The sequence below is a fragment of the Sus scrofa genome, chromosome 15 (genome assembly GCF_054392235.1).
Source record: "Sus scrofa isolate SSC_HxYL_T2T_F1_AM1 chromosome 15, Sscrofa_HxYL_maternal_Yorkshire_Landrace_v2.0, whole genome shotgun sequence".
In the NCBI taxonomy this organism is placed as follows: domain Eukaryota; kingdom Metazoa; phylum Chordata; class Mammalia; order Artiodactyla; family Suidae; genus Sus; species Sus scrofa.
Genome location: NC_139397.1, coordinates 97,349,518 through 97,375,995, shown reverse-complemented (window position 1 = coordinate 97,375,995; position 26,478 = coordinate 97,349,518). Strand labels below are relative to the sequence as shown.

At 42.0% G+C, this 26,478-nt stretch overlaps 2 protein-coding genes and 2 long non-coding RNA genes across 9 annotated transcripts in view; 1 reads left to right on the top strand and 3 right to left on the bottom strand.

Moving 5' to 3' along the window:
• LOC146396001 (uncharacterized) overlaps nt 1–26,478 on the bottom strand; it is an 881,025-nt gene that overhangs the window by 21,353 nt on the left and 833,194 nt on the right. The window lies entirely within an intron of this gene.
• The window catches only part of NFE2L2 (NFE2 like bZIP transcription factor 2), a 102,995-nt gene that overhangs the window by 49,839 nt on the left and 26,678 nt on the right, over nt 1–26,478 (top strand). For 2 of the 6 annotated variants that reach the window (XM_084999957.1, XM_084999956.1), the window contains one exon: nt 3,513–3,565. Coding sequence is in view for 2 of the 6 variants with exons in the window: in XM_013984303.3 (XP_013839757.2) it covers nt 18,293–18,484 (192 nt within the window). In the remaining 4 variants the exon portion in view is untranslated. Of the gene's footprint in view, nt 1–3,512; nt 3,566–17,939; nt 18,485–18,749; nt 18,879–26,478 lie in introns of those variants that run through there. The other 4 variants (XM_013984303.3, XM_005671981.4, XM_021075133.2 and 1 more) reach the window with 2 other exon arrangements.
• LOC146396006 (uncharacterized) lies at nt 14,409–18,700 on the bottom strand. The gene is made up of 2 exons (XR_014829821.1): nt 18,561–18,700; nt 14,409–14,769 (listed from the first exon to the last, which is right to left on the bottom strand). It is a non-coding gene; the product is annotated as an uncharacterized LOC146396006 (long non-coding RNA).
• LOC146396007 (uncharacterized) lies at nt 16,715–17,858 on the bottom strand. Its single transcript, XM_084999968.1, has 2 exons — nt 17,207–17,858; nt 16,715–16,943 (listed from the first exon to the last, which is right to left on the bottom strand). The coding sequence occupies exon 1, from the start codon at nt 17,718–17,720 to the stop codon at nt 17,382–17,384; it is 339 nt and encodes a 112-aa protein (XP_084856094.1). The 5' UTR covers nt 17,721–17,858; the 3' UTR covers nt 16,715–16,943; nt 17,207–17,381.

Here is a 26,478-nt window from a genome sequence, read left to right as displayed (position 1 = left end):
AGGAGCTTCCAGACCCTCTCAAGGCTTACTGCTCTCCCCCAATCTCCATGTGTCACCAATCCCCCAAAATCCCTAAACCTCATTTTGGGTTTGTATGGAGGCTTCATTACATAGGCATGATTGATGAAATTATTGGTCAATGGTGACTGAATTCAGTCTCCAGCCCCTCTATCCTCCCAGGGCAGGGGAGGTGGGGGTGGGGATGGGACCGAAAGTTCTGGCTCTCTAATCACATCGTTGGCTCCCTGGTCAACCAGTCCTCAACCTTAAGTGCTTTCCAGAAGTTGCCTTGAGACACCTTTACTGCTCTCATCACTTAGGAAGTTCCAAGGGTTTTCAGAGCTCTGTGGAGGAAAACCAAATATATATTTCTTATTATAAAACAAAATACCACAACTTATAGAAAAGTTCATAAATGTATGAAAAGATATTAACCTTCATGCATAAGATAAATGCAAATTAAAGCTATACTAATATATCATTTTTCACAGATCAGGTATTCAAAAATCTAAAAATTTGATTATCTTTGTGTAATTGTAAATTGGAACAAATCCTTGGAGGTTAGTTTGGCAAGATCAATCAATCTTACAAATGTATACAGCCTTTGACTCAACAATCCCTTCTTTTCTTTTTTTTTTTTTTTTTTTTTTTAGGGCCGCACCCGGGCACATGGAGATTCCCAGGCTAGGGGTCAAATTGGAGCTGTAGTCGCCGGCCTAGGCACCAGAGCCACAGCAACACAGGATCCCACCATGTCTGAGACCTACATCACAGCTCACGGCAACACCAGATCCTTAACCCACTGAGCAAGGCCAGGGATCAAACCCGAAACCTCATGGTTCCTAGTTGGATTCATTTCCACTGTACCACGATGGGAGCTCCCCCAACAATGCCTTCTAATTGAACATATTCTATGAATAGATTTGACACATAAAAAGACCTAGGTACAGATTATTCATTGCAGCATTTCTTGTAGTAGCAAGACTGGAAACAATCCAATGACCATCAGTACAAAATCTATTAAACCATGACTCACTCATATATACTAACAGAATTTTATGTAGCCATAAAAAGATAGAAATAAGCAAAAAAGGAAAATAATGAGGATGTGCTATATATTGTACTGATATGGGAAAATCCCCAAGCTATATTTAATGAAAAATGCAAGATGCAGAGCAGTATGCACTATCTGCTATTTTGTGTGACAAAAAGGAAAATATATATATTTGTTTGTGTGTGTGTATATATGTGTATATATGTGTACACATATATACACACTACTCTAAAATGATATCCAAGATACCAGAAACAGTGGGTTGGGAGGAGAAAAAGGGAAGAGATCTGATGAATAGGAGATACAGGAAGGAAGAGAGACTTCCACCTTTTACATTTTTAAAATATTTGTTATGAGCATATATTACTTATTCAAATATTACTATGTAAATAGCACTTGCTAAAAAAACAATTCAGAAACACAGAGGGTAGTAAGTAAACCTTCCCCCTATTCCTAATCCTACCACTCAGAGGAAACCAGTGTCAACAATTTAGTCATTGAGAAGCAGATACGAGACTTTTTTAAAAGTATGTATTAGGCAAAGGATTTCCCATCATGGCTCAGTGGTAACAAACCTGACTAGTATCCATGAGGATGCGGGCCTCACTCAGTGGGTTAAGGATCCTGTGTTGCTATGAACTGAGGTGTAGATCGCAGACACAGCTCAGATCCTGTGTTGCTGTGGCTGTGGTGTAGGCCAACAGCTGCAGCTCCAATTTGACCTCTAGCCTGGGAACTTCTCTATGCTGCGGGTATGGCCCTAAAAAGACAAAAAAAAAAAAAAAAAAAAAAAAAAGTATTAGGCCAAAATATAGCTAGACCAAAGATCAGCACTTGAAATAAATATTGATCTCCTTCTGCAGCTCACAGTGAGCCACTGGGCTTATACAGCATATTCAATCCTATATGTAGAATTGGAGTCGGAAATATTTCTGAATTAGGTCGCAATATAAAAGTAAATGGTGGAGGTCATCAGCTCTGATGGACTAAGTATTACATAGTTTTGAAATTAAGATATTAACATTTCAGGAGTTCCCATCGTGGCTCAGTGGTTAACGAATCCGACTAGGAACCATGAGGTTGCGGGTTTGATCCCTGGCCTCGCTCAGTGGGTTAAGGATCTGGTGTTGCCGTGAGCTGTGGTGTAGGTTGCAGACGTGGCTTGGATCCTGTGTTTCTGTGGCTCCGGCGTAGGTCGGCGGCTATAGCTCCAATTGGACCCCTAGCCTGGGAACCTCCACATGCTGAAGGAGCGGCCCAAGAAATTGCAAAAGACAAAAAAAAAAAAAAAAAGATATTAACATCTCTGCAAATGAAAATGTTTCTGCGGTCTGCAAATTCTTGGCAGTAGTACCACAGATTTCAGCCAGCAAGGGCTCCTAAATTAGAAATATAAAGAGTTACAAAGAACACTAAGAATCATTTCTTATTTTCCACTGCTATTATTACAAGTTATTTTAAAATATTTTCTAACCAGAATCTGACATTCCCTTATCACAATTTCAAGCAAACCTCGTGTTAGAGTCTCCCTCAAGATTGTTTTCCTTTGACTCGGAAAAGTCCTTGATGAGTAGAAAATGAATGTTTTAAGTATCTATTAACAAAAAATGCACAAGGAGTTCCCTTCCTGGCTCAGGAGTTAATGAACCCGACTAGGATCCATGAGGATGCGGGATCTATCCCTGGCCTTGCTCAGTGGGTTAAAGATCCCGTGTTGCCATGAGCTATGGTATAGGTTGCTGTGGCATAGGTCTTAGCGCGACTCAGTTCCCACGTTGCTGTGGCTGTGGTGTAGGCTGGCAGCTGCACCTCTGATTTGACCCCTAGCCTGGGAACTTCCCTATGCCGCAGGTGCAGCACAAAAAAAAAAAAAAAAAAAAAAAGCGCATAATGACCTATGCAGTCTCCCTATTTCAACATAAACACCAAGATCTCTAGTCAAACTAGCAGTTGATATTTACACATGCCCTAATACAAAACAGTATTTATACAATGCACCCTCTTTCCTGTCATCTTCTTATAAAAGCAGTGTGTTGATGTTGGGAGACAGGTGAGAAATCAAGTCTATTCATGCAACCATACATTCATTTAACAAATTTTTTTTTTGAGTCTCCCATATCAAGTTAGGTAAAAAGCAGTAGGGATGAAACAAAAGAACAGTCTCTCACCCTTGAGGAACTTAAGTCTAAGCCAACCCTTTTATTGTTATTTTGAAGAATTTCTAGGTCTTACAAGTTCAGACTAGTTGTTCTTTTCATTCTGCCAAATATTGAGCATTTATGAAGAGAACTAAATAGTTAATATTTATGAATTGGCAGTGGTCTATTATTACTTCAGTTCTTTTCACATCATAATTTTTTGGTCTGAGGTTATCATTTCAGAGGATCTAACTCCTTCGTCTTCACAAGTAACTTTATATACACTGCCAATTAACCTCACAACAAACTTCATTTCACAGGTAAGGAAATGGATTCAGCGAGATAAATCAACTTTCCCAAGATCACACTGCTAGTAAGTAAATGCTCCCAGACCTATCTGTCTCTAGTACTTATATACTCTGTGTGATAGTGCTCACCAAGATTTGTCAAAATACAGGCTAGAGAAATTGTAACTTGTACTAACACTTTAAAAACATATAACTGTCCGAGGAGATGTGGTGTATGTGTGTGTATATATATATATATATATATGTACTACTTAGCCACAAAAAAGAGTGAAATAGGAGTTTCCTTATGGCACAGCAGGTTGGGGATCCGGTGTTGTCACTGCAGGAGCTCAGATCGCTGCTGTGGTGTAGGTTTGATCCTTGGCCCAGGGAATTCCATGTGTCATAGGCACGGCCAAAAAAAAAAAAAAAAAAAGAATGAAATAATGCCATTTGCAGCAATATGGATGGACTTGAAGGGTATTATATCACTTATCTGTAGAATCTAAAAAATACAACAAACTAGTGAATATATAAAAAAAGCAGACTCACAGATATAGACAAAAAAAAAAAAAATAGTGGTTACCAGTAGGGAGAGGAAGAGGGAAGTGGTAAGATGGGGGTAGGGAATTAAGAAGTACAATTATCTATAAAGTAAGCTACAGGATGTATTGGACAACATAAGGAATTTAGCCAATACTTTATGTGGAATATAATCTTTAAAAATTGTGAATCACTATCATAAAAAAAGAGTTCTTGGGAGTTCCCCCGTTGTGGCACAGTGGAAACAGATCCAACTAGGAACCATGAGGTTGCAGGTTCCATCCCTGGCCTTGCTCAGTGGATTAAGGATCTGGTGTTGCAGTGAGCTGTGGTGTAGGTTATAGACATGGCTTGGATCCTGCATTGCTGTGGCTGTGGTATAGGCCAGCAGCTGTAGCTCTAATTCAAGCCCTAGCCTGGGAACCTCCATACGCCTCAGGTGCAGCCCTAAAAAGCAAAAAAAAAATAAATAAATAAAAAAAAGAGTTCCTGCTGTGGAAAAGTGGGTCAAGAATCTGATTGTAGGGAGTACCCATGGTGGCTCAGCTGAAATGAACCTGACTAGCATCCATGAGGACCCACCCAAGTTCGATCCTGGCTTTGCTGGATTAAGGAATCGACATGGCCATAGCTGTGGTGTAGGTCACAGATGCAGTTCGGATCTGGCATTGCTGTGGCTGTGGTGTAGGCCAGTGGCTACAGCTCTCATTCAACCCCAGCCTAAGAACTTCCATAATACACAGGTGCATCCCTAAAAAAAAAAAAAATAGAATCTGACTTCAGCTTCTTGGGTTGCTCTGGAGGTTCTGGTTCGACCCCCAGCCCAGTGCAGTGAGTTAAAGGATCTGGCATTGCCACAGCTGTGGTATAGGTCACAGCTGCAGTTTGGATTCAGTCCCTGGCCCAGAAACTTCTGTATGCCATGGGAGCAGCCATAAAAAAAATGAGAATTGCTATATTGTATACCTGTAACTTACATAATATAGTTATATAAGATCAACTGCAATTTAAAAAAAGAGTACATGATTTTTATTTGATTGTTAAATCCTCACTGCCTCATAGAGTATTTCTTAGAGAAAAACACTCTCTAATGGTAAACACAATGTACTTCTGAGTACCTTAATGCCAGTATTAATGCCTTAATACCATGAAATGACACTGCGTCATTATTACTTTTGGTCATTACAATACTCTGCATTAAAATGATCAATGTTTAAATAAAGTAACGTTTTCCTCATTGTATGCCTTTACCTTTTTTCCTAGAACTTTCCTACAGCCACTCATTTATTTGAACTGCTTTGCTCTACATCTTTTGAATACCCATATCAAATCTGCTATACCTTTAAAGATTCTATAATATTTTTATATATTACATTTATTAAGAAGTATCTGATATTTCTTCTTTTAGCCACATTGATGACAATCTCTTCCTCATGCCCACACTCCCGAACTTAAGCCTTCAGAGAAGGAAGACATTCACTATATAGTGAGTGATCAGTGCATAGGTCACTCAGAACAGGGTATAGACTATTGCAGTTGTGAAGGTGACCTCTAATAAAAAAGGTAATTTTGATCAAGTCCCATAATAGAATATGGCACTGACTTACAGCTGACTTTAAAGACCTTGGACCATGAAGTCAGACCATAAAATCTGAATTGTGTTCCTTAGAATGATATTCTTCAAATCAGGTACAGATTTCTAGGGGTCCCTATAATTTCTTTTTTTATGTATTTACAGATTTAGATCAATAGTAGAGAGTTGATAAGTGGCAATCAAGAAAGAAAAACAAATGCATGGAAATCTTTTTTTTTTTTTTTTTTTTTTCCTTTGGCCATGCTTGCAGCATGTCGAAGTTCTGGGCCAGTGATCTAACCTGCGCCACCCAAACTGTAACCCAAGCTGCTGCAGTGACAGTACCAGATCCTTAACCCACTGAGCCCCCAAGGAACTCTTGGAAATCTTAAATTGAAGTTCAGTGTGAAAATTATGGCATAGCTTTATTATGTCCAAATAGCATAAAAAGATTATGGCCCATCCTTCAGAGTATGTCATACATTCAAATGAGGTTTGTGGCAAAAATTATAGTATAGATCACAGAGCCTACATTGTTTAATCATTTACAAAGCATTTGGTCGTATCTTGGGACTAGCTTGGCTCAGTGAAAAGAACAAAGGATTTGGAATATGTTAAACCTAGGATTTCACCTGAACTCTGTCTGCCATGGAAACTTAGCCAAGTTACTGAATCATGGAACCATGTGACTTGGCCAAGTTATTCTATCAGACTGAGCTCAGTTTATCGCTTATAAAAAGACTATTGTAAAGATTGGCAATAACACATATAAGGTGTTTGTAAGTAAAACCTCATACATAGTATGTACTCAGTAGACTCAAGTCTTACATGGGGCACCTCACACAGTACACACAATGATTTTTTATTAAATCAAATTGATTATAAGAAGATCAAATGTTGGTATTATATGACCTTCCCCCTGGAGTAGACAGCTGAAATTGACAGCATATTTCTTGCTGCTGACAATACAGTACTTAACTTCCTCAAGAAACTGGAATGGGCAAACTTTAGCCAAAAATGTTTCCATGATGTTCCTTTAAGGAGAAGTCTATAGTGTACAGAAGAAACTTCCTCTATTTTATAAATCAGTGTTGTCACAAAATATCTGTTTATTAGGGGTTTAGGGCCCCTTTTAAAAAATAAAACTGCAATGCCTTTTCAGGGTAGATAGTAGATGATTTTAACCAATTTGTTTAAAACTATTCATGATAGAGTTTCAAAAGGAGAAGAGCCAAGGAAGAAAAAGAAACAGATAATACTTTTTCTCAGTGCAATTCAGGAAACAGAAGTGGGTCCATAAGTGCTTGGTGAGTGAAAGAAATTCTGAGGTAGCAATTGAAATCTTAGTATTCCATAGTTTCTTTTTTTTAAACTCAAATTTGCACCAGTGTGCATATTTTATATATTCTGGATTTTTAATGTCATTTAAATCAATAGTTAATGATATTTTCTTACCATAACTATTCTTTGATTTAGGTAACAGCAAAGTTTCTAACACTGAAGCACATTGTAGGGACATATTCCTTCTTCTCAATCAACAAATAAAAGCATTATATTACACCTTAAAATTGCTGTGCCATGAAAAGATAGTCAGCATCTTTAATCATTAGGGGGTGCGAATTAAATGCAAATTAAAACGACAGTGATATATATGAATTAAATGCAAATTAAAATGACAGTGAGACATATATATATATATATATACACACACACACACATACAGTAGGATGACTATATCAAGTAGTCTTAGAAAGGGTGTGGAGGAACTGAGACTCTTAATAGGTTGCCTGTGGGAATGTAAAATAGTATAAACACTTAGAGAAAGGTCTAGCAGATTCTCATAAAGTTAATCATATACCTTATATGACCAGCCATTCTACTCCTAGGTATTTACCCAAAAGGAATGAAATGTATATCCTTAAAAAGACTTCTACATGAGGAGTTCCCCTCATGGCTCAGCAGTTAACAAACCTGATTAGGATCCATGAGGATATAGGTTCGATCCCTGACCTTGCTCAGTGGGTGAAGGATCTAGCATTGCTGTGGCTGTGGTGTAGGCTGAGAGCTACAGGTCCGATATTTTTTTTCTTTTTTTTTTTTTGCTTTTTAGGGCCACACCCACAGCATATGGAGGTTCCCAGGGTAGGGGTCTCATTGGAGCTACAGCTGCCAGCCTACGCCACAGCCACAGCAATGCAGGATCTGAACTGCATCCGCAATCTACACCACAGTTCACAGCAATGCCGGATCCTAAACTCACTGAGCAAGGCCAGGGATCAACCTGCGTCCTCATGGACACCAGTCAGCTTCATTTCCACTGGGCCGCAATAGGAACTCCTACAGCTCTGATTTGACCCCTAGCCTGGGAACCTCCATATGCCTCAGGTATAGCCCTAAAAAGCAAAAAAAAAAAAAAAAAAAAAAAGACCTCTACATGAATGTGTAGCAACTTAAAAAATGGAAACAACCAAATGTCTAACAACATGTGAATCGATAAATCAATTGTGATATATCCCAAAAAGGAATACTACTCTACAATAAAAAGGAATTAAGTATTGATACATGCAACAATATATATGAATTTCAATTATGCAGAAGGAAAGAAACCAGGTAAAACAAGAGTACATATTGTATGATTCCATTTATAATTATCTAGAATTTGCAAATTAATTAATAGTTACAGAAAGTAGATCGGTGGTTGCCTGGGGATGGGATAGGGACAAGGAGAAGCAGGAGTCAAATGAGGCACAAGCAAATTTGGGGGAATGATAGGTCATTCATTATCTTGATTATGTTTATGGCTTCACACATGTATATCAAAACTTATCTGACTGCAGACTTTACATATGTGCCACTTATTGTATGTTAATTATATCTCAATAAAGCTGTTTTACAAAAAAACATTGTTGATTTTTCTGAAGAATGAAGAGAAAGCTGTGACCCTGTCATTAGGTTGGGTAGATTGATTGCCTGCCTCTTCTGTGGCATTCACCACTTCCTGGCTATGGTCAGTTGTAGTGATTTACTACTGAACTATAAGGACTGTAAGAATCCAAGTTTGTTTGTTCATTTATTTATTTTGCCTGTACAATAAACATTTATTGGACAAAAGTATTAGCAAGGAGCACAAAAATAAACAATTTATTGGCCAAAAGTATTACCAAACAGAATACAATCTTCTTGGTATCCTCAGTGAAATCCCAGTTCTGTTTTCTCTTGATGCTTCAATTTTTGCGTAAAAGGTTTCTTCAGACAGATGCAACAATACTCTGAAGGCATAATTATTAAACTTATAGTTGGCATTAGGCTAAAATCCTCCAAAATCATTTCAGCTTTCATGCTAACCTAAATGCCATTCTAAAAAGTAGAGAATATGAGTTCCCATTGTGGCTCAGTCGTTAACGAAGAACCTGATTAGCATCCAGGAGGACGTGGGTTCAATCCCTGGCCTTGCTCAGTGGGTTAAGGATCCGGTGTTGCCATGAGTTGTGGTATAGGTTGCAGACACAGCCAGGATCTGGCATTACTGTGGCTCTGGCATAGGCCGGCAGCTATAGCTCCGATTAGACCCCTGTCCTGGGAACCTCTATATGCTGCTGGTTCGGCCCTAAAAGACAAAAAGACCAAATTAATAAATAAATAAAAATAAAAAGTAGAGCATGGAGTTCCTTTAGTGGCTCAGTGAAAACGAAATCCGACTAGTATCCATGAGGACTCCAATCTGATCCCTGGCCTTGCTCAGTGGGCTAAGGATCCAGCGTTGCTGTGAGCTGTGGTGTAGGCTGGCACCTGTAGCTTCAATTCAACCTCTAGGCTGGGAACCTCCATATGGCGCAGGCACGGCCCTAAAAATAAATAAATAAATAAATACATAAAAATAAAAGGAGAAGATGTAGAGTTTATCCGATCTATGTCCTGTTTCTGAGGGAGGGGAATATCCCCAAAATATTTAAGCAATTCCAATATATAGTATGTCACCAATTTCAAGGACAGCCCATTTCTAACATTGTTATATAATAGGGATAGATTCTAAAGACTTAGAGTAGCTGCTTTGGGAGTGTGATCTTTCTGATTAAACACTAACTGATCACTCCTAGAATAACACTTAACATATTAACAAATTTAGATAAAAAATCAGAATGTAAGCTCCATGAAAGCAAAAATTTCTTGTCTATTCTGTTTACTGTTGTACCTGGTCCGAATATCTGCTCACATATCTGTTGAATGAGTAAATATGCTAGTTTTGCTAAAGTTACAGACATTAGTAAAAACATGTTTTGGCCACAAGCATTCTTAATGCAGCCACAATAATAAAAAAAAAAAAATAAGGATTGAAACACACAAAAGCTTAAAAGGAAATGAGGCGAAGCATCCAGGTAAGAGGACATGCACTCTAGCTTTCCATTACTGGATATTATATACTTGCTCTAAGTAGCATCCATAACAAAGGTCCACTTAATTTAAATCCTGGCCAACCCTTAAAATGTTAAAAAAAAAAAATAATATATTTCCTAATGAGTACAATGAACCTTCATGTATAAATACTTTTATACTCAGCCTCTGTAAAGCTATCAGATATTTGAAAAAACTTTTTAAACATGAATCAGAGTCTACTTTTAAGAACAGCTCTGGGAGTTCCCATCGTGGCGCAGTGGTTAATGAATCCGACTAGGAACCAGAGGTTGCGGGTTCGGTCCCTGCCCTTGCTCAGTGGGTTAACGATCAGGTGTTGCCGTGAGCTGTGGTGTAGGCTGCAGACGCGGCTCGGATCCCACCTTGCTGTGGCTCTGGCGTAGGCTGGCGGCTACGGCTCCGATTAGACCCCTAGCCTGGGAACCTCCATATGCTGCGAGAGCGGCCCAAGAATTAGCAAAAAAAAAGACAAAAAAAAAAAAAAAAAAAAAAAAAGAACAGCTCTGAATGGATGAGATCATTACCCATTTAATATAGTGCCGCCAAAGAATAACCGACTGTGTGACCTGAAAGGAAAGTCCCTTAGAATTTGAATTTCTTCCGTTGCACAATTTTGTCTTCTTTGTTGATGAAGTCTGTCGTCACTTTCAGGATCCACTACAGGAGCCAAAATTCTTTACTTAGATATCAGGAAAACTAGCATGGCAAAAAATGCACGAAAACAACACCACCAGTGGAAGAGGATGACCAGCCAGAGATCTAACCCGTAGGAGTGTTTGGGAGAGCTGTCTGCTTCCTGGCACAGCTGCGGCCTCTCTGCTTCACCCAAGTCTTGCCGCCTCTGGGACCCTTCCGAACACCTTCCCCCCACGGCGCCTGTCTCCATCTCTTACCAGTCGCCGCGCCACAGTGGAGAAGCTGAAAACCCCCAGTTCCTGGACTGAAGTTTCAGCGTTGCCCAGAATCCAAGTTTAACTCATCTTGGTCTCCCCTTAAACCCCCAGCATGGAATCCCTTATCAATTGTTATTTTTATTACCTGGATAACTTTTGGCCAAACATTTCAGAAAACATTTCTTAATTAATTCTTGCCATTTTTTTTTTTAACATCCATGGGAGGCAACACATCTTCATGCTTAAGAACTTTAGAGCCAGAGTGACCCACTCAGCTCCTTGCTAACTGCTTGACGATAGATAAAATTAGCCTCTCTAAGCCTCATTTTCCTTGTTTCTAAAGGAGTTAATAATATACCTGTGCCACTGGTTTTCTGAGAGGATTAAGTGGAAACATCCATATAAAGTGCATGGCCCATAGTCAAAACTCAAGGCAAATGATTTCGTACATTTGCCATTCCAGACTTTTAAAAGTTTATAAACTCCAAAGATCGAAATCCTCTATTTTTCATCAGGAGAAAGAAAATGTGATGAACTGGTACCTGAATCTTACCTGGAGAGAGGGCTCCAAACTGGCATTAAAGTTACCTGCATATTAGGCTTTTTAGAAGCATATAACCAGAGAAATTTAATTTATTGGAAGAAGTACAAGGGTTACAATAGCTTATAGTCTTGTCAGTACATTTTATACCTCGTTCTTAGACCTTTCCATTAAAACAGAAGTATAGAGTTCCTGTCATGGCGCAGTGGTTAACGAATCTGACCAGGAACCATGAGGTTGCATGTTTGATCCCTGGCCTTACTCAGTGGGTTAAGGATCCAGCATTGCCATGAGCTGTAATGTAGGTCGTAGATGCAGCTCGGATCCTACGTTGCCGTGGCTGTGGCGTAGCTGGCGTCTACAGCTCTGATTAGACCCCTAGCCTGGGAACCTCCATATGTCACGGGAGCAGCCCTAGAAAAGGCAAAAAAGACAAAATAAATAAGTAAATAAATAAATAAAACAGAAGCATAGAAGCCTTGTTACACAGAGAGGCTGAAGTTGCAAATAGCACATTTAATTTCTCTTTACCCTTCACTTTGAGGTTCTTAAATGTGGAAATCCTGTTCTCATATTTGTTTGCAAGTTTCCTCTCTAGTGAAAAATACTTTATCATGCTGTCTGTGGGGAATTAATTAAACGAAATGTGGAAAAATGTAATCTTCAGGGAGCTCTTCTGTGAGTACTCTCAGTAAATACAGCACAGCCAAGGGACTCTGCAGAGACTTGACCTGGAGTGGACGGAGTCTGGGCTTTAGATCCAGCCAGTTTCAGGTGAAATAATTTTCTTGAGCTTTGAGCAATGCATTTCATTGTTTTGCAGCCTTTTGATTTATAATATTGGGCCTAATCACATCACCGTGACTTGTAAGGAATGGTTTATAAAATATATGGAATAATTATCATGAGTAGACTGGGTTATTAACCTCCTTCCAAAAAAAAGGTGCTAACATATAAATAAAATTTACACCTGATACTTTAGGTCTGGCCCAGTGCTAGGTTTGCCTCTAAGAGTTCAAATCAATTTGCTGTCCAGGAAGAACCTAATACCAGAATCAGGAAATGTTATTCTACTCCTGGCTGTGCTAGAGAACTACCAGTAGCTAGTTCTGTGATCACTGGTAACCACTTCATACCCTCAGTTTCCTCAAATGTAAAAGAGTTAGACTGGGTTGGGGAGGGAAAACACCTGATATGTGTAATCACTCCTATCTGTCTGTGCCCACGGCAGACACCGTTAATCTATCACTGAAATTTTTCTGCCATACTAGGAAGCTGCTTCTGAATTCTTTTCAGTAAAGCATTGTAGGCAGCCACTACCAGTCAGTTGGAATTAGCAAGCAAAGTAAAACTTACTTGGGATCTTTCAACCAGAAGATCTCTAAGAGTTCTTTTAATTCTAGTATTACTCAACAGTCAAAGTGAGAGTCTGTACCAGAAGACAGATATGTTGGCAAATCTTCCTTTTTTCCCATTGCCGCCTCTGAGTGTTAAAGACTTTGCAAGGCCTGTCCAAGAGTGATGCTGTGCTCTCTTCCATCATTGCATTTTGCTTTTTGTTTGTCCCAAATGAAAACAGTTTAGTGGAGGGAGTTCCTGCTGTGGCTCAGTGGGTTATGAACCTGACCAAGCATCCATGAAGATGCAGGTTTGATCCCTGGCCTTGCTCAGTGGGTTAAGGATCCAGCATTGCTGCAAGCTGCAGTGTTGTTCTCAGATTCAGCTTGAACCTTGAGTTGCTGTGGCTGTGGCCAGCAGCTGTGGCTCTGATTGACCTCTAGCCTGGGAACTTCCATAGCTGCAGGTGCAGCCCTTAAACAAAGAAGAAAGAAAGAAAACAGTTTAGTGGATTCCCCCCTAATTCTAACAATGCATACTGTAAAAATTTGAACAATGCATCAAAGTACAAAGGTGAAAGTGAAAATTTGGTAATTAGTCTTGTAGACATAGCACTAGGTATGTGTTTCTCTGTACTCTTTTCCTATACAGCAATATTATGTATATACAACTTTGCATAACACTTGGAAGTTACCATTCTTTTTTCTTTTTCTTTTTTTTGTCTTTTTAGGGCCACACCTGCAGCATATGGAGATTCCTAAGCTAGAGGTCAAATGGGAGCTATGGCTGCCAGCCTACGCCACAGCCACAGCAATGCAGGATCTGAGCTGCATCTGCAACCTACACCACAGCTCACAGCAACGCCAGATCCTTACCACTGAGCAAGGCCAGGGATTGAACCATCGTCCTCATGGATACTAGTCAGATTCATTAACCACTGAGCCATGATGGGAACTCCGGAAGTTACCATTCTTAGTCTCCACCCTGCGTACTCATAAAATTCTTTGTCTGGGGGCACTTATCCTCCTGAGTGAAACTTTGAAAATATAGCGGTAGATTGAAAGAGCAAAGGATCTTTAGACCCTTACCACAACCACACTTAAAGACGTGGTCAGGAGTTCCCATCATGGCACAGCAGAAACGAATTCGACTAGGAACCATGAGATTGCAGGTTTGATCCCTGGCTTCGCTCAGTGGTTTAAGGATCCGGTGTTGCTATGAGCTGTGGTGTAGGTTGCAGACGCGGCTCAGATCCCACATTGCTGGGGCTCTGGTGTAGGCCAGATAGCTACAGCTCCGACTGGACTCCTAGCCTGGTTACCTCCATATGCCACAAGTGCAGCCCTAGAAAAGATAAAAAGACAAAAAATAACAATAATAAAAAAATAAAGTTTAAAAAAATCTCTGTATACATATACCAAAAATCTCTGTATACATTTACCTACTTAGTTGATAAAATGTCTGTATTCCCTAAGTGTATTAGCAACAAGTCTGTATTATAGGAAAGATACCACCTTCATTCATAGGAAGGTCAATTTGCTCCAGAGGGTTTGAGAATTTAATTAAACAGCAAAATGCTCTCATTTGTGCTCCCAATAATGGTTAATGAACAAAAAGCAGCCAGAAGACACCTTGCCTTTGGTATTTAATATAGGCTGTTTCAGTTATCCATTGCTGTAAAACAGACCATCCCAAAATGTAGTGGCTAAAAACAGTTTATTATAATTTCTCTCAATTCTTGGCAGCGAGGACTCAGCCAGGAGGTCTTCTGCTGGTCTTGCTTGGAGTCTCATATATGGCTGCAGCTGGGGCTGGAGTCCTCTGGAGTTTGGCTAGTTGGCTAGAAGATCCAAGCTGGTTTCTTGGCTCCTATGTCTGGTGCCTTGGTTCACTTAGCCACTCTCCACTTGGAGTCTCAGCCCTCTGGGCTTTCTTCCATGGCTTCTCTTCTTACAAATGTGGTCAGACTTCTTACATGATGGTTGACTTCTAAGAGTGTAAAATTAAAAGTTGTCAGGCCCTTCTGAAGCTTAGGTGGAGACTGGCCACAGTGTCACTTCTGGCCTCCTTCTGTAATTAAAGCAGGGCCAGCCTTGATGCAATGTGGGGGGACCAAACAAGCACATCAATATCAGGAGGGGCGATTCATTGGGTACCATCTGTGGAAACGAGCTACCAGATATACTCCAGCTGTAAGCTGGGCAAATTTAGAATTTCAACAAGAATTCCAAGGGAGTTTGGATATTTTCTGGCTCAAACATGGACTACAGTTAAGGGGAAGTGAAAAGAAGAGGCAAGAGTCCTCAAGGTGCTGAAGGGTTTTGAAATAGTAGGTACTTTCTTGGGCCTTGCACATTTGGCAGATTAGAACACAGAGAAGAAGGTGAAATAAATATGTCATTGCATCATCACTATCCAAACTTCGTATACTTAGAAGGCTTACCTGATGATGCTTGTTTTTTATGAGAACTCTGGAGCACATTATAATTCTGACATGCTTCAAGAATACATGGGGGGGGGTTCTCTTTCCAAAGATGGCAAAGAGTTCAGACATCAATGGAAGGGTTAATAGAATGTGAAACCAACTGGGGGAAAAATAGCAAGGAGAGCTTGGCAGTAAAAGGACTCCGATGGCACCAAGACAGGAAGGAAAAACCAGCATTCTCCTGCAGGTTTTCAATGCATAGTAGCTGTGCCCCCATAGCACAATATGTAAGTTTAGAGGGCCAGGCCTAGGTTCTCACATGAACGTGCTCTTGCTTCATAGTTCTGCAAAGACCAGGAACCTCCTTAACATGGATGATCTGAGATTGGTGTTCTCTGTTCTTGTGAAGCACCATTCAGTGCCAAACATCCTTTCCTTAGCTGTTTGTTTTGCTTAAACACATTCGGACTCTTATCATATTGTTCTCCTCCCTTTGAAAATATGTACTCTGCAGGTGCCTGAAATAATATACTCCCAGCAATTGCAGTTTGCAAAAGTAAAGGTTATTTCATTCAGTTTAAACTCATTGGAAATGTGTTGCTTAACAAGGAAATACCAAGCACTTTATGAACTCCTGGAAGGCAGCAACCATGTCGTATGTAAGCTTGTTATCCCCTACCTCCTGGACTTATTGTCTACCTTCTCGGATGTACTAGTTTTAATAAGTAACTTGAATTGTTAACAATATACTCTTGTGCCCTTCTTTGACGCAGAAACGTCATTTGATTATGTCTCTGTATGTTTCCTGTCAGGTTCACTGTAAATCATTTCTTCTGAGCTGTTGTTAGTGTCAGATCAGTTTGCAGGCTTTTCACATAACAGCTGAAAGAGTTTAATTCAAGTTGAAGAAGCTTACTTCAATTACAAGCAATTAATTTAGGCTTCACCTACTTCAAGGAATATTTGAACATATAAATTTACAGATAAATCCTGGGAGTGTCAAATTATGCAACCAAGAGTAAGTTCTTTGCAGCGATTTGGGCGTTGGTCTTCTATAGTCAGGCTTTTCTGTTTTTCTTTCTTTTTGGCGTCAGGTTTTTGAATGAAATAGTAAAACCACTGAGAGGCACTGTCTATTTCACCTGGTTTTGTATAACTCCAAGAAGTTAGAAATTGAAAATCAGGCTTGTTAAAGAGTTAGAAAGATTGTTAATGCATAAGAGAAAAAAAAAAAAAAACCCAAACCACTTATCTATTCTCTTTTAAATCATAATTTCACAACATTCTTGTTTTCAAGTACTTGAAGTTTTCTCAGGGCAATGATTAATTTTAAATAATTGTTTTTAATGTGGACTGCAATACATAGTCATTGTAGATTTATAACTTAAAGTAACAACGAGAAAGATAAAAACCACTCATGATCTTACAACTATTAATATCTCGAGGAACGACTTTTTTTTTTCCTACCTGAGGTACATGTTTTCACAGAACAGGTCCACACTAGACAAATAGTTTATAACTTGGCCTTTTGAATTTTTATTTTAACAATTGTATCGTGAATACGTGAAAAGAAAGCTTGTGAAGATCACGGCACGTTGTAGTATTTGCACAGTGTTACACCACGCCATCTGTAGTGTGGTGTGTGCGCCTTTTTCTGGTGGAAAAAGAAAGCTCTGAGTGGGCGACATCGACTACTCTCGACCAAGAGACTTCTCAGTTGGCCCTCGGCGACTTGAGCCTGGCAGGAATACAACGCGTGGGAGTAAGCAGAGGGCGTTCCGGGTGACCGCGAGCACAAGCTCCCCGCGCGGTCCACATTCCCCCGGCAAGTCCCACTGGCCCCAGCCACGGAGGGGAGCCAGGGCGAGAGGGCGAGACGCAAGGCCTGCGTCCCGGCCTCCGGCCCCCGCCGCTCGGGCTGGCGCCACTCTCGGGCGGTGGGGTGAGATAATGCGGGACAAGGTTCTGCAAGTCCAAATCAGGGAGGCGCAGCTCTGATACCAGCGTCTTTGCCGGGTCTCCAGGCGTGTTTGTTCCAACTGTTTAAACTGTTTCAAAGCATCGGAACCCGAGCGACCTTCGGCAAATAACTCTTAATCCCGCGGGCGGAGAGCTTTGACTGTATTTGCCGGGAGGGCAAATGCAGAGCGGAGACTGGGGAGCGGAGGGACCTCTCCTACCGGCACCCCGCCGGCCCGTCCGCGGCCGCCCTCGGCCCCTTCCCATTCCCACCCGCGGCCCGCCAGGTTCTTGCGTCAGCCGGGGCGGGGGTGGGGGATTTTCGGAAGCTCGGCCCGCGAGCCGACCGCGGAAAGGAAGGGCCTGGGCTCTTGCCCCGCCCTCGAGGGGCGGGAGGCGGAGCGGGGCAAGAGCCCGGCAGGCAACTCGGGAGAAGCGAGTTCCTAGGATCCCCAAGGAGCCGCCGCTGCCTGTGCCGCCCTGTCCGCACCTTGCCTCGGCAGTTGGGACAGGGCAGCCGTCGGGGAGTCCCAGAACACGGTCCCCTACTCAGCATGATGGACTCGGAGCTGCCGCCGCCGGGACTGCCGTCCCAGCAGGTGCTGCCCCGGCCCTCGGGGCCCTGCGGTGGTGCCGGGACGGGGGCGGGGGCGTAAGGGAGCCAGGCCGGGGAGGACAGCTGCAGCCAGCCTGTCCTCCCGTCCGGCCGGAGCCTGGACTGCTGCCGCGCGCGCACTGGAGCCGCTGCGCTTGCGCTGGGCCGGGGGAGGGGAGTGGGGACTCAAGGGGTTGCGAAGGGAGTCGGGGCACTGCACAACACGCCCGCGGCCCCCGAGGGCTACGGGATTGGGGTTTGGGGGCTACACCCACGCGTGTCGGTGCGAAGGGCGTCTTTAGCCGCGCCCCGGCCGCCGCAGCTGAGAAGCTGGAGACCCGGCCGGCGCCCTTCCCCTGTTTGAGTTGCCCGGAGGCGGCAGGGTAGGAGGGGGCGGACGGTGGCGGTCTGAGCCGGCGCGGCCCGGCCCTTCCGGGGCTGCGCTGCTCCCCCGCCTCGGAGCCGGCAAAAATGTGCCTAGTCACGGGGCCGCTCTTGGGGGAACTGAGGTCTCCTCCTCTGCCCCCTGCCCCATGACCCCTCTGGGCCGTCTAAAGGTGCTCCTTTGCGAGGTAATCCGTCCATCCTGCGGATTGCTCGTAGACAGCTGGGCAAGAACGCCCAGCCCCCAGGGTGGGGGCGGGAGGAGGTCGCGAAGTGCCGCGCCCTCTTGCTGCCCCGACGTGAAGCGACTGAACCTAGCCCGCCCGCCCCCTCGCGCCAAGGTATGGGTTAGGGCTTGAAGACCCAGATCGGCCCCTTGCCACACGCCGGGAAGTGCGCCCCCCCCCCGTCCCCCACCTCGGGCCGCGGACTTCGAAGTCAGAGTCGGCTGCGTCCTCTGTTTCTCGATCCCAGCGCGCTGCTTCTTGGTGGCCCACGCGTGGCCTCGGCCGCTCTGACAGTGGCTGGTTGGCAGTCACGGCAGCCCTCAGTTGGCCCTTTCCTGCTTTATAGCGTGCAAACCTTGCCGCGCTAGGGCCAAGGGACAAGTTGGAGCTGTTGATCTGTTGCGCAATTGTTTTTTTTCCCCAGAGCAGCTTTGTCTTTGGATTTAGCGTTTCGGAATTGCAATTCCAAAATGTGTAAGGCAGGATATTCTGTTCTTTGCTGTCAAGGGTAAGAGTTTCGAGTATACATTAGAATTTCTATTGTTTTTAGGCTGTAACTAAATTTTGTGCTTTCATGTATTATTTCTCCCTTGGGTGCTTTATACAGTTTTTCTGTTTGAGTATTTGCCTCGATTTCTTAACATGTTTCTTTTGCGAGGGCAGAGGGTGGGATGGCTGTGTCTCATAATGCTTTATTAGTTTTGTAAATTGTCACAAAAGTGAAAACAAGTTTGTGTATATACTGTGCAGGAACTTTTAAAGGAGTAGGTATTTTTATTTCCTTTTTCTGGTAAATGGATTCTTTGGAAAGTATTTGGTTCAAGGAAATGTGTAACTTAATTGGAATGATAAATATTTATGCTCTTAAATGTGAAGTTTTTGACCTATCTTGAAGATCTAAAGTAAGGTTTTAAGCTGTTGACAGTGTACTGATTGCGTTTGTTTTCTTTAAAGCTGTTTGTCTTGAACTTTCCCCCAGTAATGATTAGGATTGTATTTCCCGGTCCCCACTAGTGTGAAGAAGTAATTGTGCTTTCTGATTCTGTTGTTCAAAATTCTGTTCCGATGCTGCTGTGCAAGAGATACAGCCATTTCTTTAATAATCTATATGATTGAAGGCTATATGGTGCTCATGGACTTGAATTTTCCTAAATTGAGGATTGTAGCCCAGAGTGTTGTATTATTTTTTAAGTGTTTTCTTTTCTGTGTAATTTTTAACATTCCATATACAAAAGTATATAAAGCGTCTGTACTTTTTCTTTTAAATGTGAATTTTCCAGTTGTGTTTGTTAAGGTAACTACTTCTCCACCTTTGTAATCAGACATCAGTTTGCATATTTAAAGATTATAAAAAAAGAAAATGGAATAAAATTTAGAATCAATTTCAAGCCTAAAACTGATCCATATTAAATTTTCGTAGTCCAGAAAGATTTGAACAAAGAGTCAAAAGTGGATTCTAACCTTTTGTCAAGGAAACTCCAGGTGTGAGATGGAACTGGGATGCAGTTCTACACCCTCTGTGCAGAGGAGGTACTGATGAGAGGCAGTAAGGAGAGTTTTAGATTCTGTATTTCCAGTAGCTGAAAGGAACCATCCATTACTTTTTTAAAGGGTGTCTTGGAAAGTCTTTTTGTATATGAGGGATGAAGTTGATCTTGGACTAGACTGATAAGACTATTTTTAAAGGAAAAATAGGACAAGCCTCTTATCTTCTGAATGTTGAGCAAAGAGCAACTTGACTTTTTAGATATGTGAAAAATCTCTTGAGAGATTGTGGAAGATTGTAGGAGGATAAATGCATAACTCACGTCTGTTTTTCTGCATTAAAAATAACTTGGGCCATTTTGGACTCTTTCTTTCTTGTTAACTTGGGTTTTTATGAACCAACACTGGGGAAAACAAACAAACAAACCCAACTTTCTTTAGGATTACCACAAAGAACTGAAAGCCAGATGCATTATTTTTCTTTATTTCTTTTTATTCAGGAAGAATTATACTTACAGCACTGCATGAGAAAAAGAATTCTCCTTGGTTAATAAGCACTTTTTTTTTTTTCCCTGAGAATTTCCTCTACTGGCTGAACCCATTTAAAAGGAGTTTTTGCATAAATATGTTTTCTCTTTGATTTTTTTCCTTGATCTGGGGTTAACTCCTCAGTATTAACTCTTGGGTACAGGAAGAATTTGGCACTAAGATGATCATACATGAGTTACTGGGCACTTCCTTGTGTGCCAGGCAGCATAATAATTGCTTAACTGGATAATTTCACAGTAACCCCGTGGGAAATACTCTCTTCAGTTTCTAGGTGAGGAAGGAGGTGGAGGGGGGCCAAGAGTCCTGGTTAAAGTGATCCAGCTATTGAGTGGCAGAGGTGGGATTCAAACCTAGGTAGAGTGACTCCACTTCCAAACTGGACCAGGACTAGGTGAACCTTAAACACACTTACATGTTAAGAAACGGATACATTGGGGAAAATAGGAGGAGGACAGGCAGGAATTTAAAAGATTAATTTTGGCACCTTTTTCCCCTTACCAAGAAATTTAAGAACTGTACATGAGGGGGAATACAGCCTGTCCATGGAATCACTGCGTGGGGGCCTTTTAAGGAAGATTTAGAGGCCTAGTGGGTTTACTTTAGACAGGCAAGACTGCTTAACATAACTGTGTTTTGTAAATTTCTGTATTTCAGCAGCGTCTGAGATTCTGCCTCACATTTTTCTAGGACTCTTTTCCTTTTTCTTAATTAAAACGCTTAGCTACTGGAGTCTGTTTACTTTTGTGTGTCTCATTAGCTAGTACCTTCTGTTCCACTGGCTCTTTTTGTTTTGAAATAGTGGTCACAAGTTTGGTAGTAAAGATGTTTATATATATGTTGAAGAGTGGGACAGATAGGGTTAAACCAGGTTGAAGGAAAGGGGGGAGAATTTGAGTTAAAAAGAGCTGCTAGAAACCTGTTAGCTCAAATTAAAGGCCAATCTCCGGTTTGGGCAATTCTGAATTGAAGCAAGCCTGAAGGCTCAGGTCTTATCTAACTGAAGCTTTCTTGGGGTTTTGAGAACAGTACATTTCGAAATTAAATGCTTCATTTCTTAGTTCTTACCATTAAACAAGTTGTTTTCAAAATTATTGTCTTATTCGTGTGAGTTAAGGATGCTGCAGGATTTTTAGGGTCTGGTGGATGATTTGCCTAAAAGTCTGAGTAAACCCAGGGTATTTAAAATCCTGGCCCAGCCACTTCTGAAAGTTTGCTAGTATCTTGCATACCAGGGTAAGGAGGACACATTTATTTTTAAATGCAGTATTCAGCCTCCTTCCTTCACCTATGGCTGTATGTTTATTGTAGGTTTACTATAAAATGGAGAATAGAGTTTATATTTTGATAATGAGATTTCTAGGAGTTTAAAAAACTACCTGCTTTTAAATGTGCTGCAACAAACACATGAAAGGGCTCTATGTTATAGGCCAAGGCTTCTTTCATTGATAACAGTATGTTTTCTGGAAGTGAAAGCAAAATTATGTTCAAATGTATAATATTTAACATTCCCAAAAAGTATTAGAAAAATACCAATTCCGTTCTCACACTAACCGTCCCTGCCAAGAGGAAACAAGATTGCTACACAAAATCCTGTCTTGCCTAAAGTTGGAGTTTTCTCTGTGTCAGCCCCTGCCATAGTGAATGCTTTTTGAAGTGTGAAAAAATTTAGTGTGAAAAAATTTTAGAAACACTGAGGGTACTTTGAACCTGTCATTTTTATGGCTTATGTCCTATAGCACCTGTATGTTGCAAAGCCTTATATATGAAAATCTTTCTGTTTGTGTGAGCATGTAAGTGTATTTGGCCCAAACTCTGATATAAGTGAAGACAAACCCAGGACGTAAGTATTTACAGCACCAAATCCATCTTTCAGAGGCCCTGTTGATAATCGAGAGTCACTATAAGCCATCAACAGCCTTTATTCTGAAGGATTAAAAAAATTCTCTGGCAATGCTAAATAGTCATTTCTTTCTCACAAGCTTGGAAATTGAGACTTTGAGACCTGTGATCAGCAGCATACTGACGAGGTTCAGATTCTCCCTTGCTTTTCTTCCAAGCAGGGAAGAATGATTGGGTAAGAAAAACTATCAGGTCATTTTGGCTTTGAAGCCTTCTTCTGAACTTAAGAGTTTCTATTTTTGGCATTCAGCAATTCTCTTGAATCCTATTTTAAAATCTCTGATCCTTACCTGTGTATCTGTGTGTTTTGCTTTTTCTCCCCCCTCTGCAGTTTGTAAGTTTGTTGAGAGCTGGCCATAGAATTTATATTTAGCTCTTTCTTAAAACAGCTTTATGAAACACAGTCACCATACTATACAGTCCACCCACTGAAAGTGGACAGTTCAGTGACTGTGTATTCAAAGTAGTACAGCCATCACCACCATCAAGTTTAGAACAGAAAGAAAGCACACACCTCGTTGGCAGTCACTCCCCGCTTCCCTTCAACAGCCTTAGTTCCTGGTAACCACTCATCTGTTCTCCATCTCTATGGATTTGCCTCCTGAATATTTCTGTAAATGGAATCATAGTGTATGTGGTTTTGTGTGAATGACTTCTTTCACTTAACATGTTTACACACTTTGGCCATGTTGTAGCATATATCAGGACTTTGTACTCTTTATTGCTGAAATACTGTTTCATTATAAGGATACACTATATTTTATGTATCTACTCATCAACTGATGGACATTTGGGTTGTCTCCACTTTGTTTTTGTTCCCTATAGCAACAGCCCTTAAAATTTACTGTATATTAGCGTCACCCTCAGGATTTCAAATACTGATACCCAGGCCACATTTCCTCATTAAATTAAAATCTTTGGGGGTAGGACCCAGACATCAGTAGTTTTTCAAGCCTCGGAAGGAATTCCATAGTGCTGTCACCTTTGAGAACCTGGCTCATTGCTTGGTACCCCTGGGAGGTATTTATATAATGATTTAGAAAGTCTGGTTAGTGTACAACTATAAATACTATAAAATTCATTGAGTTAAAAAAAAAAAAAAAAGAAACTCTGGTTAGGATGTTACCTAATTCATGAAAGGAAGTGTTTTTATATTTGATCCCTGATCTTCACAACCTTGGGATTATACCTAAATCTGGGACAGTGTTTAAGGGGCCTGGTGAATGTTTGCAATTCAGTAAATATAATTTGAGCTCTTTAATCCCTTACGGACTTCTCCTTGATGATTTTGTTATCAAAAGGTTTCCCTCAAGTAGGTCAGTAGAATTTTCCCAGGTTTTGTCAGGAGTGTGGCCAGTAGTACCCCGCAGTGTAGATTTTTTGGGAATCACATGGAAAAGGCGGTGAGGACAGGATGCAGACTTTGAGAGATTGGAGAGCTCTGGGGCTTGGACAGTTTCCTCCAGGAAGCTCTGTGCTCTGCATTCCTAGGCCTCTTTATCTTCCATTAAAAACCAGAAACCTTAAATCTACAAGGTCTCTTAGCAACTCAGCTTTTTGATTCTGTGCATCTGTTTGGTAAAGTCAGTTTTATATTCTGATCACAGTGGCTACCATTTGTGTTTACCTGGATGGTTTCCAGTTTACATATTTGGAAACTGGGACTAACTTTGGAATTGTTGTGGGGTGTGTGTGTGTGTGTGTTGTACACAAGGCAGTTCCAGGGCCTTTCTGAAGCTGTCTCAGCCCTGCCCTGCAGACAGGGTGAGAACAGACTCAGCAGGGAGTGGGTGCCCCCAGCAGCCCAGGCCTTTCTCCAGTGTTGCCAAGTCCAGGTCCAGTCTTGTCCCCTTACCCGCTCCCGGCCATCTCCCGTGGGGAAGCTGCTTGCTTTTCTAAGTCTAGTCATCAGTAGTTTGAAATTCTTTTAACCTGTCCCTTCTATTGCTTTAAAAAAAAAAAGTCTTATGATTATTGTGTTTTGTACTGAATGATGTACACAGCATGTGTTTAAAGTACCTTAAAACAGAAGAATTTCATTGTTACCATTTAGGCTGTATGCAGTGTGTACCTGTATTTCAGTGAGTCGTTTTTCCTATTAAATGCCCTTTCCCTACTTTTTGGAAATGTAGCCAATGTTCAGCATAGGTTAGTACCACCGCACCCCATCCCCGCCCCTCCAGTGTCTGTGTGAGAGATGGGACGACATTAACTGGGTGTGTCGGTGTGCTACTGATAAATGGTATAGAAATTTGCGTTACTCCAGACTTGACAGTCTTTCGTCTGCTCTGCTTCGGCACAGAATTATAATATCACACATGGATGTGGAATCCAACCTATTTCCAGGGAATTCTAAGGGATTGGGACCCAGGGGGAGAGGATTGATTGGGTTCTGTTGCCTTCTGTGAATAGCATGGGAACAGAGGTGTGGCCGTGAGGGACAGGCACTACTCCAGATGCCTGAGGGTTGGCTTAAGAACCTGTACTTTTTGCTGGTTAGTATTAGAGTCCTGGAGCCAGGGAGTCTTGCTGCTGTTTCTAGAGTATTAGAGAATCATGAATATTTTTGACCTAGCCAAAAAAAAGAAAAAAGAGAATTGTTTTAATCATTACAATCCTGGTAATGAAAACCACCCAAAGGAAGAACTATCATTTTTGACTTGCAGTAGGAAAAATTGCCCATTTTTGAGGAAGTTGTTTTCATCCTTGGTCCTTCTCAAGGAAACAGAATTTAAACGCACTCTGAGAAACCAACCCTCAAGGACGGGAACAGAGCTGGCTTGCTCTGCGCTGCCCAGCGCCGCTCCTGCCCCAGCTCATGTGTTCTTCCTCCGCTGGTTCCCAAGCTGAGAGCAGGCTCAGAATGAGAACCAAAGTGTGGGCTCGGCTTCTCTCTTTTCCTCCAGAGACAGAGGTTCATGCTCCGCCTGAAACTTCTTTGTCAGGCTGCCTGTTTGGGAGAATCCTTGGGGCAGTGGATTGAGGGCGGGGAGACTCCCGGTGACCTTTCACTTGGAAAAAAGGTGCTGGAAGTAAAGGAGGAAAAAAGAAAACTCGCAGAAAGGATTCCTCGTAATGAACCCAGGAAGGCTACTGCTTTTTGGACTCTTCTGAAGTACTTCCCTGTCCTCCTCAGCATGCCCTGGTCCTTCGATCCTTCCTCCGTGGGGAAAAAAGGGCGGGCGTTTTTGAGTATTTCCTCGAGCTGTGTTTACACTCATTATGCTTAGTTCTCTTAACAGCCCTGTTAAAGTAGGTTTTGTCACTGTCAAGAAAACTCTTTGGAGAGGTTAAGAAGCAATCCAGAGTTTGGTTTAGGAACCGGGAAACACATGAGATATTTCAAACAGAAGGGTTTTATATAGGAAATTAATTATATGGGTGATGGGACAGCCAAGAAACCAGACAACCTAGAGAGTAACAGCCTCAGGAAGACACTTGCCAGCCTTAGGGCTTGGAGGGGTGAAGTGGGGAGGTGGCATTCCAGCTCTGGCCTGCCCTCCCAGGGCTGGCACCGAGTTAGGAGCTGGGCCACTAAGAGAGGGGCTCTTCCTCCTGCCCTCCAGGGTTTCTCCAGTGTCCCTGCCCCCTCTCCCAGACTCTTGGTGGAATGGGAGCAGGGACAGAGCAGGAGCAGTATGGGGAAGGGATCTGGAGGTCACCGGCAAATGACCAAAGCAGTCACATAGCTGGTAAGAGCTAGAGCCAGGACTGGAACATTCTTTGCCATCAAAGTCCTTGTACTTATCTTTAAACCATCTTCTTTTCAGGAACCTTAGACCAGACCTGGTGCTTGGCCTGTGGGGCACTTGTCACACCTGTGGGGGGTGGGGGGTTGCATGGGAATCCCATACAGCGGAGGTCAACTATATTCTTATGTCCGTGGAACATTTTATGCTGTATATTCCTTCTCGTTAGTGCAGCCCACATGTATTGACTGCAGAGTAATTCAGTAATAAGGAAATCTTAGGAATTCCTCTCCGGAGTGCAGATGGAGGCTCCTTCAGGGGAGTGCCCAGATTAGATAAGCAGTCCCATTGTTGGGAGGTTCTGTGTACCCACCCCATGATGAGGTCCCCTGAGGTGCCAGGGCCAGATTGATTATCTATGGAAGTTTCTGATGTTGCCAAAGGACTTGGGCCTCTGGGTCTTGAACTTGGGGTGGGGGTGGGGCG